We start from the raw sequence: 18,226 nt of genomic DNA, 5'->3' as shown, positions 1-18,226 counted from the left end.
GAGCCACCACGCCCAGCCCTATGTACTGTAGTCTATGTTCATCATTACCTTTGTCTTGATTAGAGTTTCCACAAAATTGATAGCTCTAACATCAGAAATATATTTTGCAAATTAGACATAAATATTCACAAGTAAAAAATCACTGACAAATATATGGGTCTTGTCCTTATTTTTTTAAAAATCATCTACTAATCAGTTTTCCTAAGCATAAAATACTGGAATAAAAATACAGAAACAAAATGAGAACCTTCCTAAGTAGAGGTCACTACTTAAAACTGACTGTAGTTACTCAGGATCTAAACATAATTCAAAGACACATTACCATCCTACAGTACTTGGCTTTAGGGTTCCTTGTATTTTAAATTTTCCAATAAGCCTAGGCACTTTATACATGGGAAAAAGCGATTTGGGGGTCAGAAAAATAGCATATTAAAAAATAGATTATAATCTCTTCTGTCTTCCCAATCCTTCTAAATTATTTGCCAAAATTGCCACTGTTTTATAGTTTGAAAACTAATTATCATATTCATTGCATAAATTTGAGCAGTTCACCATGGGGGAGCAAGAGCTACCTACTTTAAATGAAGGGAATGAATCCACTTGGTATATAAACATAATTGCGGGAAAAAAATAGAAAAGCAGTATCCTAAAGATAAAATGACCAATATAACAATCAAGTACACTTGGTGAGACAAATAATTTCTTTAATTACAACAATCTTGATGCTATTTCAGGTGAATTTTACACTTTCTCTGCCATACTCTGTCAACAAACATATATGAAATGAAGCCATAGCTGTAAAATAAGACTACTAAAGAATTATGAGACCAGGCGCGGTGGCTCATGCCTATAATCCCAGCACTTTGGGAGGCCAAGGGAGGTGGCAAGGGAGGTGGATCATAGGGTCAGGAGTTCGATACCAGCCTGGCCAAGATGGTGAAACTCCGTCTCTACTAAAAATACAAAAATTAGCCAGGGCCGGGCACGGTGGCGGGTGCCTGTAATCCCAGCTACTCGGGAGGCTGAGGCAGGAGAATCACTTGAACCCGGCAGGCGGAGGTTGCAGTCAGCTGAGATCGTGCCACTGCATTCTAGCCTGGGCAACAGGGCAAGTCTCCTTCTCAAAAAAAAAAAAAAAAAAAAAATTAGCCGGGCATGGTGGCGCACGCCTGCAGTCCCAGCTACTCAGGAGGCTGGGGCAGGAGAATCGCTTGAACCTGGGAGGCAGAGGTTGCAGTGAGCTGAGATTGTGCCACTGCACTCCAGCTTGGGCGACAGAGCAAGACTCCATCTCAAAAAAAAAAAAAAGAAAAAAAAAAGAAATATGATACCACATATAACACAACTGCAGATATTTTCGGCAGCCAGTTTCAGTAAACTGTATTTTAACAATAGTGACCAACAAACTTCTTATAATCAAATGCAATCAAGGAGATACAGCAAAATAAAGAAAAAGCTTGATTCAAACAGAGGGTAAAAGTCAATTAGAGCTTCCTGAGAAGAAAAAAAAAAAAAAAGAAGTTCTAATATCTTCAGTATTAAGTCAATGGTGACAGTAGCTAAAGAGTGAGCAAATCTAAAACTGTCTCAAGCACAGGCCTCACATATCTGACAGCAAAGAAGGTCTGCTTTATCCATAACCATATCTAGCCACTGAAACAGGGTTCCCTGAGGGGGCCACAGGCCCCATCAATGAAAGAACCACAGCCCACCATCACCAAAGGGAAGAAAAAGGGAGTTCCCTGATGAGGAACAGAGATAAACATTACTATCTCCTTGTATCTTGTCACACAATAAGAATTCATCTGTTTGATGAATTAATGTATAAGTGCATTATTTTTCTCCCAAGTGTAATAAAAGGGAATGATTTACTGCCAAGTTGCCATCTTCATTGCAACTCTAACAACCTCTTTCCAAGAAGTTTGAGAAACAGAGCCTGGAGGATCCAGTCAAGTATGGTATTGTCAGCAATGTCCACTCCAGACTGAAGTGTGTAAGATATGTTTCAGCTTCACTCCAGAATTCTTCATTATATACTAAAGCTCGAGTATGGAGTTAGGAAAACAAAAGGAGCCCATGGGGCACCAAAATGTCATAAAGAAACATGTGGGGCCAGGTGTGGTGGCTCACGGCTATAATCTGAGCACTTTTTGGAGGCCAAGGCAGGATGATGGCTTGAGCTCAGGAGTTCAGGACCAGCCTAGGCAACAAAACAAACAAAGCAAGACCCCGTCGCTACTAAAAAACAAAAACAAACAAACAAAAATTAACTGGGTGTAGTGGTGTGTGCTTGTAGTCCCAGCTGCTCGCGAGTCTAAGGTGTGAGAATTGAGGACTGCTTGAGCCCAGGTGGTTGAGGCTGCAATGAGCCATGGTCACACCACTAGACTCCAGGCTGGGTGACAGAGAGAGACCTGCCTCAGAAAAAAAGAAAACAAAGAAACAAGTGAGAGTTCAACCCACATGTGGGAGCCCTAAACTCACTAACCTTAGCATTTTTCAGTCTCATGGTCTGTTTCCTGAAAAGGCCAGAAACCCAAGACCATGTATAAATAGTCCCCAGGAACAGGGATCAGCAAACTTGGATTTCAGTCTTAGTTTTGCCCAGTGACCCTTAACCTTTCCCTGTTTTAAAGAGCCCCATCAATGGGCAAATTTGATGACTTCTGCTTCAGAAATGATGATTCAATTCCAGATGAATCTATTTCCACATGGCTGCTTCCTAGACATTAAAACTTTTTAAAGCTGTATTCCACGTTTTAGGGAAACATCAATTCAGATGCTGGAAATCGAAAAATACTCAGATTCATTGAAATGACATTCAAGAAAAAAAAATACTCAGATACTGTAAAGAACTTAAAAGTCCACTAATACATATCATTAAATATAAAAGGTGAGAAGATGAAAATAGTTATCAATATGAAAATCTAAAGCACATTAAATGAGTTACATTTTAGACACCCAATTATATCCATATAGACAGACTATTTACCTTATATGCAGGATGAAGTTAATATACCTGGCCCCTCAACTATTAACAACCTATTAACATAAAATTGTAGTCATATTTATATCAGTTAATAATGAGAAAAATAATGACAACATACCTTACAGAAGGAATTGGTAAACATTTCGGTCAAAGGCTGTGAAACTGCTAGGTGTGTATCTTCTGGGCTGATCTTAAAAACTGTCTCCAAGCACTGAATTGCAACTTAAAATAAATTTTAATAGTAAAAAACAATCAGCAATTAAAAAAAAAAAAAACAAGTTTTTTTTTTTCTGATAGAACTGCAATGTATGGAAATTCAGTATTTTGATCACAGAACATAAGGAAAACATTGGTTCAGCTGTAAAGAAATTTCTGTTTATAGACTAGCTATCGAAGGAAAACACACTGATTTTCCTTCTTCCTTCCTCACCCTCCCACTCTCCCTTCCCCTTCCCTTCCTTTCTTTCTTTCTTCCTAATTTTTTTTAGAGACAAGGTTTCGCTTTGTGGCCAGGCTGGAATGCAGTGGCACAATTATAGCTCACTGTTACCTTGACTTCCTGGGCTCAAGGGATTCCCCCCGCCTCAGCTCCCTTAGTAATTGAGACTATAGGCATGAGCTACATGCTAATTGTTTAAATCTTTTTGCAGAGGCGGGGTCTTGCCACATTGTCCAGGCTGGTCTCAAACTCCTGGGCTCAAGTGATCATCCTACCTCGGCCTCCCAAAGTGCTGGGATTATAGGCATGAGCCACCACACCTGGCAACGACTTGATTTCTTATTCCTCACTTAAGGAAAAATGTTGTCTAGAATATAATTTCTCAATATATGTATTACATCATATTCTTGTTGAAGGCTACCAGAAAGAAAGAGCAAGTCATTAATACCAACAACTTAGCCAAATGTGGTGGGTTACGCCTGTAATCCCAGCACTTTGGGAGGCCAATGAGAGTGGATTGCCTGAACTCAGGAATTCAAGGCCAGCCTGGGCAACATGGAGAAATCTTTACCAAAAATACAAAACATTGGCCAGGCATGGTGGCGCGCACCTATGGTCCCAGCTACTCGAGAGGCTAAGTTAGGAGGATTGCTTGAGCCTGGAAAGAGGAGGTTACAGTGAGCCAAGATCTCACTACTACACTCCAGCCTGGGTCGAGACCCCATCTCAAAAAAACAAAAACAAAAACAAATCAAAAAAAGTACTCTCACTACAAACCTAAAATATTATCTTTTTTTAAAAAAATGTGAGAAACCGAATTCTCCATTAATTAAAAACACTAATAGTAACAGAACATAGCCCCCAGCACATAGGAAGAAGCACTTAATATTAATCCTGGTGTACTCATGTGAAGATAGATTTTAAAAATTCATTCATCCATGCAAATTTGCCAAGTGCCTACTATGTGTAAGGCACTAGTCTAAGGTGGTAGAGAAACAGTAATAAACCTAACAGAAAAAAATCACTGTCTACATGATAAAGCTTATATTTTAATAAAGGAAGACAACATATATAAGCAAAATATAAAGCATGTTAAATGATGATGGGGCCTTGTCTATTTTTATTGTATGCAAAATAAATGGTTGGTATGGATAGGGTATACAGTGGATGGAAAGACATGGTGAGGGATTATGTTTGGAGTCTGTCATTAGAGGCCAGGTTCGGTGGCTCACGTCTGTAATCCCAGCACTTTGGGAGGCTGAGGAAGGCAGATCACCCGAGGTCAGGAATTCATGACCAGCCTGGCCAACATGGTGAAACCCCATCTCCACGAAAAACATAAAAATTAGTCGGACGTGGTTGCATGCCCCTGTAATCCCAGCTACTCGGGAGGCTGAGGCATGGGAATTGCTTGAACCCAGGAGGCAGCGGTTGCAGTGGGCCGAGATCACCCCACTGCACTCTAGCCTGGGCGACAGAGTGAGACTCTGTCTTCAAAAAACAAAAGAAGTCTGTGTAGATGACAAGCCACCTGAAATGGCATTTTTAAAAAGATTTAGACTTCAAGAAATGAGCAAATGGAGAGCCATTAAATACATTAGTAAAGGAGAGTAACATAACTAAATTATGTTTAGAACTAAAAGTCTGGTAGGAACATTGAGAATGAATTAGAGAGAAAACTTGGGATTCGAGAAAATGGGAGCAGGTAGTTAATAGCGGATAGCATATATTCTGTCCTCTCTACAATTACCCTTTGAGGGGAAGGGAAGCAGATTCTCATCCTGACAGTGCTCACCTTTGGAAAGGAATTCACTCCTGGCTCAATGAGATGAGAATGTACCCAAAACGCCCAGTGTATTTCCAGACAGTGTGAAGTAGATTCCCTTATACTTGTATGTGACTTTTAAAAGATACATTATGTATGAATTGCAGTCCTGGGGAAATTACCTCTGTCATAAAAGAAACACTATTACTTTCAGTAATCACAGAACAATTCTCCTTAGAGAGGGATTTAATAAGAAACTAAATTACCAATGATAAAAAGTCAAAGGGTCTTTTAGATACAAAATAATCTACTGTTCACCCATCCCTATTCTCCTCCCTTTCTATTCCTACCAAGCCCTACTACTATTTACCCATCCCTATTCTCTCCCTTTCTATTCCTACCAAGCAGTTGTACTTGCACGTAAAATACTGGGCCACAAGAAAATAGGCTCTCATTGCCACGAAGACTGCTATTTAAAATAATAACAGTAGTAATAATAATAATAATGTATGTGGCCAGGCACAGTGACTCATGTCTCTAATCCCAGCACTTTGGGAGGCCAAGGAGGGTGGATTACCTGAGGTCAGGAGCTCAAGACCAGACTGACCAACATGGTGAAACCCCGTCTCTACTAAAAATACAAAAAAAAATTAGCCAGGCATGGTGGCAGGTGCCTATAATCCCAGCTACTCTGGAGGCTGAGGCAGGAGAATCACTTGAACCTGGACGGCGGAGGTTGTGGTGAGCTGAGATCGTGCCCTTGCACTCCAGCCTGGGCAACAGAGCAAGACTCCGTCTCAAAAAAAAAAAGTATGTATATGTATATATTTATTCTTGATAAACATCTTGTCTTCTTGATCAGATTGGTCATTTCCTATACTTTGCCATGTGGCTTGTACACGTTTCCATTATTGTACTTATCACACTGTATTATATGCACTTAAATGTTTGTCTTCCCATATTAAACAGTCTACATCTTGTTTTCCTTAAAGTCTTTTATCCCTAGCGGGGCCTACATCTTATTCATCTTCGACTTTAACAGGGTCTGGCAAAGGTAGACGCTCAATCAACTTAATCTACTGCCTTCTTTGCAGTGAAAGTCACATTTGAATTTGGAGGAAATAAAAAGAATCAAATCTGTGGAAGACAGCATTTATCTGCCTCCCCACCAAAAAAAATTAATTTACAGCCTTGTAAAAGATAGACAGTACCCAACCAAGCCCTTAGCAAAACACTAAATTATGGAACTTCAGAGCTAAACACTGACAGGTGAAAAGTCCATGTGATAACTCTGAGGGATTTTATGCCCTATGTTCTGAAGGCAGTCCAGTCCACCTTCTTTATCTCTGCTGCCACTAACCTCACATCACAGATCTGGCACGTACTAGATACAATTAAGTATCCCTAAAGGAGGTGGCCTTTTTGTTTTTCTAAACGCAATTCTATTTTGATAAGTAAACCTAGTTGCCAAAATGTATAGTGTTCAACAATAACACATATTTAGAAAGGCATATGATTTAGTGAACAAAGCTAACCACAGCCTTGGAACCCAGGACTGTCTCATTATCCTTATTGATCCAGGCCAAAAAAATTAAATAACCTGGGTACAACAATTTAACTTACATTTACCTCAAGATTCTCATTTATCAAACAGAGATTATGACATTTGATCTTCCTTTTAGAAGAATCTATTCCTATTTATTCCTATTTAAAATAATAGACATTCAGGAATAAGTCACAAAATCTAAAGAAATACTATATATACTTATTGTTCCACTGTAACACCAAACAAAAATAGTCTGGTACTGATAGAGAAAGGTGAGTGAAGAATTCTATTCAGTAATACCACAGCCCATCTGTATAACACTTAATTCAAAAGTTTTCACATGCTATGTACCTGCCATTCACTGATTCAGATTCTCTTCACAAATATATTGGCTGCGAGGAGGCAAGTATGTCTGCCAAATAGACTTAGAAACGAAGATCCAAACCAACCAAGGCAAATGCCCAAGACCATTGGATTCAATTCAACAAATATTTATTAAGCACCTGTCATGTGTCAAGCATTTTTCTAGACACTTTCAACATATCAGTGAATAAAACAGAAAAGACCTCTAACCTCTTGGGGTTTACTTCCTAGTAGGGGATGGAGTGGTGGACCATAAGCAATAAACAGGTAGTAAAGGGTAAGGAAGATGGAGAGTGTGGGCAGTTGAGCAGAAAAGCAGCTGCAGGGTTTTGTTGTTGTTGTTTGTTTTTTTGAGACAGTCTCGCTCTGTTGCCCAGGCTGGAGTGCAGTGGCGCAATCTTGCCTCACTGTAACTTGTGCCTCCCTGGTTCAAGCTATTCTCCTGCCTCAGCCTCCTGAGTAGCTGGGATTACAGACGTATGCCACCACGCCTGGCTAATTTTTGTATTTTCAGTAGAGATGGAGTTTCACCCTGTTAGCCAGGCTGGTCTCAAACTCCCGACCTCAGGTGATCTGCCCGCCTTGGCCTCTCAAAGTGCTGGGATTACAGGTGTGAGCCACCACACCTGGCCCACAGCTGAAGGCTTAACAGAGAGTTCAGAGTAGGCCTTACTGAGAAAAGAGATTTAAAAAGACTTGAAGGAGATGGGAGTGTTACCATTATCTGTGAAGACCATTCCAGGCAGAGGAACCAGCCAGATCAAAAGCCCATAGGCAAGAGGATATGGTACATTTATAAAGAGAAAGCTAATATGGCTGAAGCCAAATGAGAAAGGGGAGGAGGAGGTCAAAAATATGTCACAGAAGTCAAATTATATAGATCCTTCAAACAATGACTAAGTAACATGAGGAGTCATGTTACTTAAGTCACGTTTTGAGTAGATAAATGATAGAAACTGACATACTCTGTTCGTAAAGATCCCTGATGCCTGTGTTTGCAACAGCCAATGGAGGGGCAAGAAGAGAAGCAGAGAGACCAGTTAGAGGCTGCCACACTAAAACAGCCAAGAAATAGTTCTATCCAGAGGTGATATCAGTGGAGATGATAAGAAATGTCAAACTCTAGACATATTTTGAAAGTGTAGCTGACAGGATTTATTGAATGATTAGTTACAGAGTATTTGAGAAAGAGAAGAGTCCAGAATGATACCCAAGTTTCTGGCCTGAACAACAGAAAAGATGAAGCTGCCATAAACAGAGATAGGGAAATTGCACATAGAACAGATTTTGGGTGGGGGAATCAGAAGTTCGGTTTTGGCAATTTAAATTTGGGATGCCTATTAGACATGCAAGTGGAGATATCTAGTTGGTACTTGGATATAAGAAGACCTTCAGGAGAAAGGTCTGAGCTGAGGGCATAAATTTGGGAAATAGCATATAGATACAGGGTATTTAAGGCTAAGAAGCTGAATGATATCACCAAAGAAATGGGTATAGATAATGAAGACAAGAGGATCAAGCAGCGGACTCTGGGTACGCCAGGTCAGGGAAAAGAAGAGGAACCAGCAAAGGGGACAGAAAAGAAGCAAACAATGAGATAAGAAAGCCAAGAAAGTATGAGGTATCCTGGAAACTAAATAAAATATACTGGGGGTGGGGGTGGGGGCAGTGAGGAAATGACCATCAACATTATCAATGACAGCTAATAACTCAGATGAAAGCTGAGAACTGACCATTAAATTAAACAACACAGAAATCACTAATGACCTTGAGGAGAGTGGTATAGATTGAGAGAGAGAGGCAAAGGCTTAATCAGAATGGGTTTAAGAAGAATAGAAGGAGAGGGTTTGGAGAAAGCAAGCATAGACAAATGGTTTTGCTGCAAAGGGAGACATACAATTAAGCAGTAATGGGTTGGGGGTAGTATGGTAAAATAATTATTTGCTGTTTATTTTTGCTTTTTCGAAGAAGGGAGAATAATGGTAAGTTTATATTATGATGGAAATGATCCAGTAGAGTATGAAAATTTTATAAGATAATAAAAAAACTAGAGTGATATCCTGGAGTAGGTGAGAGAGGATGGGATCTAGTATACCAGTAGAAGGGTTTCCATTTAGGCGCGAATAGTCCACCTATGGTAATAGCTAGGCAAACAGGCAGGCAGGCCGAGTATGTGAGTGCTGTCGTACCCAGCTATTTTCTTATTATTTCAGTTTTCTTGGTGGAGTAGAAAGCAAAGTAACCAACTAAAAGTGAGGACAGTGAAAGAGGTTTGAGGGTTTCAGAAGATATGAGAAAGTGTTAAAATGGTCATCTAGGAAAATAAATGTACGAATGAACTTGGAACAGAGGGCGTGATTGCCTGACAGCATTAAAGCATTAAAGGCTGCCTGAAGTTCAGAGCCATGAATTTCAAGTGGGACTAGTCAGCAAAGTTGTGTGTTTTGCTCCATCTATATACATGAGTGGGTGTGAGTAGGTGGGCACAGAGTAGGTGGAGAGCTGGATTTAAACAAAGTTGGGCTTTGCAAGAAAGGGAAAGAGTTACGAGGGAATAATTGTAATTATCAACCATGGAATTTAAGATGAGTAACAAGAGGTGTGGGAAAAGGTGAGGGATGAACAGATTGGAGGTATTGGTTGGGTCAAAGAATAGCTGGAGTAGGGATTCTAGAGGGAGTGAGCTTGGAAGGACAGGCAATAGTGGTCAGGAAGTAAAATGTTTGGGACAGAGATTAGGGGAGGAATGCAATTCTGGTAATGATTAAGTCTAGGGAAGGCTTTCTCAATCTCTACATACTGACCTTCTGGATCACGTAATTTCTTCTTGTGAAGGGCTGTCCTGTGCATTAGCAGCATCCATGGCCTCTACCTACTCACTAATGCCAGTAATACCAGCCACCCCCCTCACCCAGTTGTGACAATCAGAATGTATCCAGATACTGCAAAATCACCCCCGAGTTGAGAACCACTGATCTAGAATATGATCAAGTGTTTGAGATCACTGGACGAGGTCAAGAACTGAGAGCCAGGGAACTAAAATAATCATCTATCAGTATATTGCAATTGCCAAGAACTAAATAGAAGTAGTGCTAGAGAGAGTGACAGTTAACAGGAACCACAATTAGTCAAGGAATGAAGCAAATGTCAGTAGATGACAATAATTGAGGAGTGGGTGACATAATCTGATGGCAAGACAAAGCTGATGATACATCAGCTTCACAGTAGTGGTAAAGCTGGTATCAGAACTGAGGATTCTTTCCCAGGGCTTTTAAAAATGTCTAGAAGGTGGGCAGACACCTCCACATGATTTCATGTTCAATTAAATTAGACTCACAGAGTCAAAAATAGGGGTCAGTCAAAAACAATTGGCACCCTTTCTGACTGCCATATATAACAAACAGCTGAAGGCACATATTTTTGGCTGAATACCATCCTAAAAATAGGACATAACATCTTGGTTTAAAAAAAAAAAAAAAAACCCTCAATTTTCTTTCTGGCCCTTAAAACTTTTATGCTGCCTTTGATTAGAAAAGAAACATTTTTCTTAAATGACTGCATTTATCTGTTTGCTACAGAGCAATCATAACTAACATTCTCCTTAGATAACCAATCAACTTTATCTTCACATAGTCTAATCATCAAGAACAAAAAGACCTTAATATTAAATGGACTGATGGCAATGTTCTCCAACTGTGCATCACCTGCTCCTCTCACTGCCACCTGGAAAGACATCATCTAACCAGACTGCAAGCAGATTTAGAGCAAATGCCCAATTTTCATCTCCACCTCCTAAAAGCATATTCACAGGGAAGTGCTTGTTGAAATTACAGAAGCAGTTTTAAGATGGGAAATTTAAACTATACTGTTATTTATTAAGTTCTTCCACATGCACTCTTACTGCAATAATTAAGACTTTAGGGCTGGGAGGGCTGGCTCATGCCTGTAATCCCAGTACTTTGGGAGGCCAAGGCGAGTGGATCACTTGAGCCCAGGAGGTTGAGACCAGCCGGGGCAACATGGCGAAACCCTGTCTCTACAAAAAAAAAATAAAAAACTTAGCCAGGCATGGTAGTGTACTCCTGAAGTCCCAGCTACTTGGGAGGCTGAGGTGGGAGGATCACTTGAGCCCAGGAGGTGGAGGTTGCAGTGAGCCGAGATCGTGCCATTACACTCCAGCCTGGGTGACAAAGCCAGACAGACCCTGTCTCAAAAAATAAATAAATAAATAAAAGACTTTAGGCCACAGGGACACCAGATTCACTGAACCTCCACAAGCCCATCTTCCGAATTCTACCTTGTTATGGTTGTACTGAATTTAAATTTTGTAACACATAAACATGAAGAACAAAGATGGTGTCGAGGAAACACACGATGCCATCACCTACGTCCTGTTCAACTTTATAGATTACTGAAGCCAATATTAAAGTTAATGTAAAACACAGGTGAAATGCTTTCATTTCAAGTTCCAAATTAGGCACTGGTCAGATCTTACTAGTGGTATAATTATTAGACTTTTACATAGTGCTATTAAAATGACTCAGGTATTTTTATATATTATTTCTAAACTGGATGCTTTCCTATTAGGAAATGCAGACAACAAGATCTTCAGAGTATTAACCAGGCTTTATCACATATCAGCTGTGTTATCTGGTTTCATTTTCTTTTCTTTTTTTTTTTTTGAGACAGGATCTCCCTCATGGCCCAGGCTGGAGTGCAGTGATGTGATCTCAGCTTACTGCAGCCTCTGCCTTCTGGGTTCAAGCCATTCTCCTGTCTTAGCCTCCCGAGTAGCTGGGACTACAGGCAAGTGCCACCACACCTGGCTACTTTTTGTATTTTTAGTAGAGACAGGGTTTTGCCATGTTGCCCAGCCTGCTCTCGAACTCCTGACCTCAAATGATCCACCAGCCTCGGCCTCCCAAAGTGCTGGGATTACAGGCATGAGCTACCAAGTCTGGCCCTGGTTTCATTTTCTCATTTGTTAAATGGGGATAATACTAACATAACAGTTGCTGTGAAGAAAACATTGCCTATAATACGAACAGCATACTTTCTACATATAGTAGTTGTTCAATAAATGAACAATAGTCCTCTTAATTTGTTGTTAAACAAAACAAGCTTCAGAAAATGGAAATACGATAACCTTATAATCAGGCCTCTCCTTGAAAGATCAAAGAAAATTCTGATTTTTGTTACAATAGATCATCAAGCTGGGCTTACAGCTATTTTAGTCCTCGTTTATAATTATAATATAAATGAACACAAAGAGCAGATGCATACCTTCCAAACTTTCTTGTTCATCGGAGGTGTAAGTGTCCATCTGACTTTGTTCCCGTAAGAAACGAATAACTGCATAAACCAGGTGCTTGATAGATGACATTTTAGAAGCTTAAACACTTTTCCTTGATAAGAAAAATGAAAACACTGAACTAAGTTATTCTGAAGAATCAGTCAGAAAAGTCATAAATTACAAAGATGATACAGGTTATAAACTGTATTAAAGGTAAAAACAAAACACAAAACTGTATGACCGTTCATCTTTTTTTTTTTTTTTAAGAGTCAGGAGAGCACAAAGTATTGTGAAGGTAATTTATTACATATTTTCATTAATACCCAGTGGTATAAGAGTATGTTAAATCTTGGAATAAGTAAAAATGTCTTCAAAACAAGTACAGCATAAGCTTAGACTGTCACTGAGTATCTCACCATACAGAAATCCCCTAAAGGCCTCAGTACTAAGTTGAGAGGCTTTCATACTGCTGACTAAAAGCTGATCTATAACCAAGCATCTTCCTGTATTTCATGGGACCTAAAAAAAGTATTAATAATGTACACTACCTACTTTTTGTAGGTTGAGAGTTATTTGATGAGGAAACACATTCGCGAAAGGTTGTTCAACTGGTGAGTGTCGTTCTTAATAAAAATGGCATTTCTATTTAATCAGCAGACATGTCAGGAAATCGCTGCCCAAGTCGATGGATACTACAAGTCGACCGGCGCTCCCTGCAGAAGCTGTGCTCTCGTGGACAAGCTGGAAGCTCCCGGTCATGTTCATTCACATGGAATACTATCGCATCCAAACAGTGGCGCAGGGCCAGCCGGCATTCATGGCTGATTTCCACTAAATCGCATCATCCATCTGTTCCCCAGGTTCCCTAATTCAAAGCCAGGGTGTGGTACCCGCCGCTATAATGTTTATTATTTGTGTAGTTATTTTAAAGGCGATGTCAGCCTCTAGGCCACGGGGTCACAAGCAATAAATAAGGCCCCAGGGCAGAAGGTAAAAGCAGAAAGGGGGGGAAAGGGGGTGCAAAGAGGGAAAGAGATGCCCAGCCTCGTCCAGGCTTCTCCCCCTTCCTCTCCCCAGAGCGCATCGAGCTCCCCCTCCCTCCCGTCCTCCCTCGGGCACCCGGCCTCGCCTCGGCCCTGCCCGGTGTGCAGCGAGTGCCAGTGCGGGCCTCGGTCCGGGGCGGCGGGAGAGGCACCCTCGCCAGACAGAAGCCCCCTTACCAAGCAGGAGGACGCGAGACGACGGCTGCTAGCCCGCGGGGTTCCGTAGGCCGGCCCGCCCGACTCCTAGTCCTCGGGGCTGAAGCCTGGCTCGGGATCGCAGCACTGGGCCCGGCGGCGCAAACTTCCCCGGCCCCCAGTGCGCCAACCCCAAAGCCCACCCGGCTGTGCTCTCGCTCCAGCGGCTGGGTCTGGCCAGCACCGCCCCTGGGGCGGGGCCGGACGCGCGGGCTGGGGCGGGGCACGGCGCGGGGCGGGGCTGGTAGGCGCCGGCGTGGAGCTGCCGCACGTGGGAGGGCGCTGGCCCGGCAGCCACTGTGGCCTCTGCGGCTAGGCCGGCTCGCGACTCCCGGGCGCCCAGGCGCTGCCGCACGCCTTGTCGCACCACGCTGAAGGACCACGCGCCCACCGCCGCCAGCCTCTCAGCGCTCCCATGATCGCCCGGTGCCTTTTGGCTGTGCGAAGCCTCCGCAGGTACCTCCAGCGCGCGGGTTAACCTTGGCCGTGGGCAGGGCGGGGTCTTTCGCCGTGTGGTGCCTGGAGCCCGGACCCAACCCTTCCCGACCGCGCCTCTCCGACGCTCCTGGGACGTACCCTCCCCGCGGCTTGCAAGGTGGACCCCTGGGCACACCTGGCGCGGCCACCTGGGGCCACCTTTCCCGCCTCCGCTCCCTCGGGAGGACGTCCATTCCCCTTTGTTTGGGACTGCCTCAGCCGCAGTCAGCGAGGCTGGTCACAAACGCGGCCCAAAATGAATGCAAATAGTTTGGATAAGAAAATCATTTCACTTTCAACCCCAATGCAGAACTGCACACCTGTCATTAAAAGTGCCGCAGCTGTGGACTCAGAACAATTTTGTTTGCTCCTTGCGCCCATTATTAGCATTCCAATGGTTTAACATCCACCTGAGATGAAACCTCTTTGGTGGTGTTGCTTATTTCCGTCCATGCTCTCTAACTTCCTTTTTTATTTTCCTCCTCCCCATGAAACATTCTGCCTCTTGCTGGTGCCAATTGACCTGGCCCAAAATGGAGAAAATGATCGCTTGTACACGGCCTTGGGCAGCCTGAGCTGCTGTTTTGGATTGCTTCCTAGCCCTCTAACCACACCCCACTGCAACAGACCAGTAGCAAGATGGTGAGGGAATTAGATTCTTTGCACGAATGCGCTGGTTTTCGGAAACAATGCCGCCACCATCCCCGTTTCCAAATCTGCCCAGAACTGTAAATCCAAATGAAGATTCAACAGAAAAAAGAAAATGTGTGCTTCTTGCTAGCTATCAACAAAACTACTTTGTAACATGTCAGCATTTAAGCTTTCTACAGTTCCCTTTTGCACATTGCCACTCCTCTGAATGGATGGAGCTTTGTGTTGCTCAGTCCGTAGAGTTAGGGAGCAGGCAGGCGACAGTGGTAATTACAAAGAGTTAATGTGATGATCTGTGATATTTCAGCCTGTCGTTTTTTGCTGGTCTCCAGGCTGCAATCAATATAACTGTCAAATGAAGTTATACCAAGAAATGAAGATCTTCACATAATGCAGGTGTGAGAAGAGGAAATAAATCTTCATATAAGAGCAATTCTCAAACTTTTTATTCTCAGGGCCCCTTTACCTTTCAAAAATTACCGTGGACCTAAGAGCTTCTGTTTGTATGGTATATATGTTTATATTTACCATATTAGACATTAAAGCTGGAAAAATTTTAAGTATTTGTTAATTTACAAAACAGTAATAAATAGGCTACGTGCATAATGATTTTAATGAAAAATAACTATTTTCCAAACCAACCCCCCCCCATCAGTGAGAAGAGTAACATTGTGGGGTTTTGTTTTTAAAATTGTGGTAAGGTATAACAAAATTTACCATTTTAATAATTTTTAAGTGTACAATTTAAAGTGTGCAATTGAGAGGTACAGCCAACACCACTGTCCATCTCCAGAACTTTGTCATCATCCCAAACTGAAATCCTGTACCTATTACATAATAACTGCCCATTACTTCCTCCCCAAAGCCCTGGTTAACCATTATTTTTTCTTTATGAATTTGACTATTTCAGATCCCTTATATAAGTGGAATTATACAATACTTGTCCTTTTGAGTCTGGTTTATTTAGTATAGTGTTTTTTAGGTTTATTCATATTGAAGCGTGTGTCAGGATTTCCTTTTTAAAACTGAATAATATTTCATTGTATGTATATATCACATTTTGTTTATCCATTTGTCTGGACATTTGGGTTGCTTCCACCTTTTGGCTACTGTGAATACTACTACTATGATCGTTAATGTGCACATGTCTGTTTGAATCCCTGCTTTTAATTCTTTGGGATACCATATGTACCTAGAAGTGAAAATTGCTGAGTCATAGGATAGTACTATGTTTAGTTTTTGAAACCATATTGTTTTTCTTCAGTGGCTGTGCCATTTTTACATTCCCATTGGCAGTACACAAGGATTCCAATTTCTCCACATCATCATCAGCACTTATTTCCTGGTTTTGATAACAGTTATCCTAGGAGTGGCATTGTTTTGCATTTTTGCGAAACTAATGTGTGACATAATAGAAGGTAACTGGATTCTTATGTCTGCCTCTGCATTTAAGCTGCTGCACTGTTTCATTTTGGTTTAAGATGAAGAAAATCCCACCTCACAGTCATATGAAGTTGGAAAGAAGAATATTTTAATAGCTTTTTAAAGATAATCATGGATATTCTTTGATATCACATCAAAGTTTGACAAATGGTAGCTTTTTAAAGGTTAGTTACAAAGTGGAATCTGAAACTGTATCAATGTACTTTTTTTACACTGTTACATTAATATCCATTGGTGTACCTTACACTTTGAATGGATGTTGGATCGATGCCTGATATTTTAAACATTAAGCATAAGTCCTTCGGAAATTTTAGTGGTTCCCTGTTATACAGTTCTTCCTAATGTTGACATATTTCATTATACAGTATCAAACAATCACTTTCCTTAATGTCTTCCCATTTCATCAGAAAAGTCTTCAAGTATTGGGAAGCTGTCAAGCTCACAGTGGCAGATAGGATTTTCCAAAATGCTAGTTTTCACTTGAAAGCTAGAATTGTATCATTGGCAACACAAACTGTCAGTTGTTTTACTTGAAGTGACAGTCTCACTTTGTTACATTTTTGACAGAATTTCCGCCACATGCTTAAGTCTGAATAACCCTGGTTTGTCTGTCAGTAGTTTTTTTTCTGGTAAAAATGGTGTTCCATGAAAAAAAGCTATTTCAGCTCACAGTTCAACCAATTGCAAAAGTGCTTTTGATTTGGGCAACCAAATCCGCAGGACAACCCTTATAATCAGGTACACAGCAGAAATGCTTTGTGCGTACTTGGTCACATGTAACTCAAGGGTAGAGATTTAATAAAAATTCATGTTTTTTACCATTTCATTAAGGATATTCTAAAATGAAATTGACATTATTTTTAGCCTGAGTGCATAGCAATGAAAAATACAGCTACTAGTACAGTTTAGTGCTGTTGACTCAATTTGTCCTGAAGTACCAACAGTGTTATCCACCATTGCTTTTCACCATCAGTGCAAATGTTCACAAAGTAAAAAAGAGAAATAATGTCTTAGTATTGTTACAAAAGATTTTTAACCTCACAGACTCCTTGAAAGGGTGTCAGGAACCCCTCCCCACACCTCTACCTTTAAGGTTTGTGGACTACATTTTGAGAGCTGTTGCTATGTCGTATTAGATTCTTTGTTTATGCATGGAAGAAAATAAATAGCCAAAAAATTATTACCTTGTTAGAAGCTACCATAAATACATTAACTATTTTGTTATATAAGGGCATATCTCACAGTTAATCATCATATACAGTAGTCCTTAACCCAGGGCTTCTGTACTTTATCACAGAATCGGCTCTGTTTCAAAATCAGTATCTTCCAAAAGAGTTCATATTGGACAACACGGAGGATCCCTGTGTTTTCCTGTTTTTCCTGTTTCCTCTGACACTTGGGAGTTCATTTTAGTGTTATGGAGTGACTAGGCTTTTGCCTAACTGACTTACAGTTTCCTTTGGGTTTTCTTGTTGTCAGAGCTGCTATACCCGCTTCCCAAGGCCAGCTGGGCAGCCAGCATCATTGATGGGGGTGTTCAGCCAATTTCTTGGGAATAAGTGGGCTGAGAATCTGGAGTTTGGATTATAGTTGCTGTTCAATTCACTTTGCGACCTTAAAGAAATCACTCACTCCCTTGGACCTCTTTCAAGTTACATTATGTATGTATGTATGTATGTATGTATGTATGTATGTTACATAGTATGTATTTTAGAGACAAGGTCTCACTGCTATCCAGGCTGAACTGCAGTGAGGCATGATCATGGCTCACTGCAGTCTCAAACTCTAGTTTCAAACAATCCTCCCTGCCTCAAGCCTCCTGAGTAGCTGGGACTACAGGTGCTCACCACCATGCCCAGCTAATTTTAAAAAATTGTAGAGATAGGATCTTACTATGTTGCCAAAGCTGATCTAGAATTCCTGGCCACAAATGATCCTCCCATCTCAACCTCTAAAAGTGCTGGGATTACAGGTGTGTGCCATCATGCCTGACCCAGGTTCCTCATATTGTAAAATGAAGAG

General features: G+C 41.2%; 2 protein-coding genes across 12 annotated transcripts in view; one reads left to right on the top strand and one right to left on the bottom strand.

The window, feature by feature from the left end:
- Positions 1 to 13,820, bottom strand: part of SGTB (small glutamine rich tetratricopeptide repeat co-chaperone beta) — a 60,520-nt gene extending 46,700 nt beyond the window's left edge. For 2 of the 4 annotated variants that reach the window (XM_007973946.3, XM_007973950.3), the window contains exons 1-3: positions 13,616 to 13,820; positions 12,386 to 12,507; positions 3,108 to 3,211 (exon numbers count right to left, since the gene is read on the bottom strand). In XM_007973946.3, coding sequence (XP_007972137.1) covers positions 3,108 to 3,211; positions 12,386 to 12,485 — 204 coding nt within the window. In that variant the 5' untranslated portion in view covers positions 12,486 to 12,507; positions 13,616 to 13,820. Of the gene's footprint in view, positions 1 to 3,107; positions 3,212 to 12,385; positions 12,508 to 12,943; positions 13,261 to 13,615 lie in introns of all 4 variants that reach the window. The other 2 variants (XM_007973948.3, XM_007973947.3) reach the window with 2 other exon arrangements.
- A 59-nt stretch (positions 13,821 to 13,879) lies between these two features.
- NLN (neurolysin) overlaps positions 13,880 to 18,226 on the top strand; it is a 103,756-nt gene continuing 99,409 nt past the window's right edge. For 7 of the 8 annotated variants that reach the window (XM_007973944.3, XM_007973942.3, XM_073014728.1 and 4 more), the window contains exon 1: positions 13,881 to 14,089. Coding sequence is in view for 2 of the 8 variants with exons in the window: in XM_007973942.3 (XP_007972133.1) it covers positions 14,049 to 14,089 (41 nt within the window). In the remaining 6 variants the exon portion in view is untranslated. Of the gene's footprint in view, positions 14,090 to 18,226 lie in introns of all 8 variants that reach the window. The other variant, XM_007973939.3, reaches the window with a different exon arrangement.

Source organism: Chlorocebus sabaeus, chromosome 4, assembly GCF_047675955.1.
Source record: "Chlorocebus sabaeus isolate Y175 chromosome 4, mChlSab1.0.hap1, whole genome shotgun sequence".
Lineage (NCBI taxonomy): Eukaryota > Metazoa > Chordata > Mammalia > Primates > Cercopithecidae > Chlorocebus > Chlorocebus sabaeus.
This window is presented reverse-complemented; position numbering and strand designations above follow the sequence as displayed.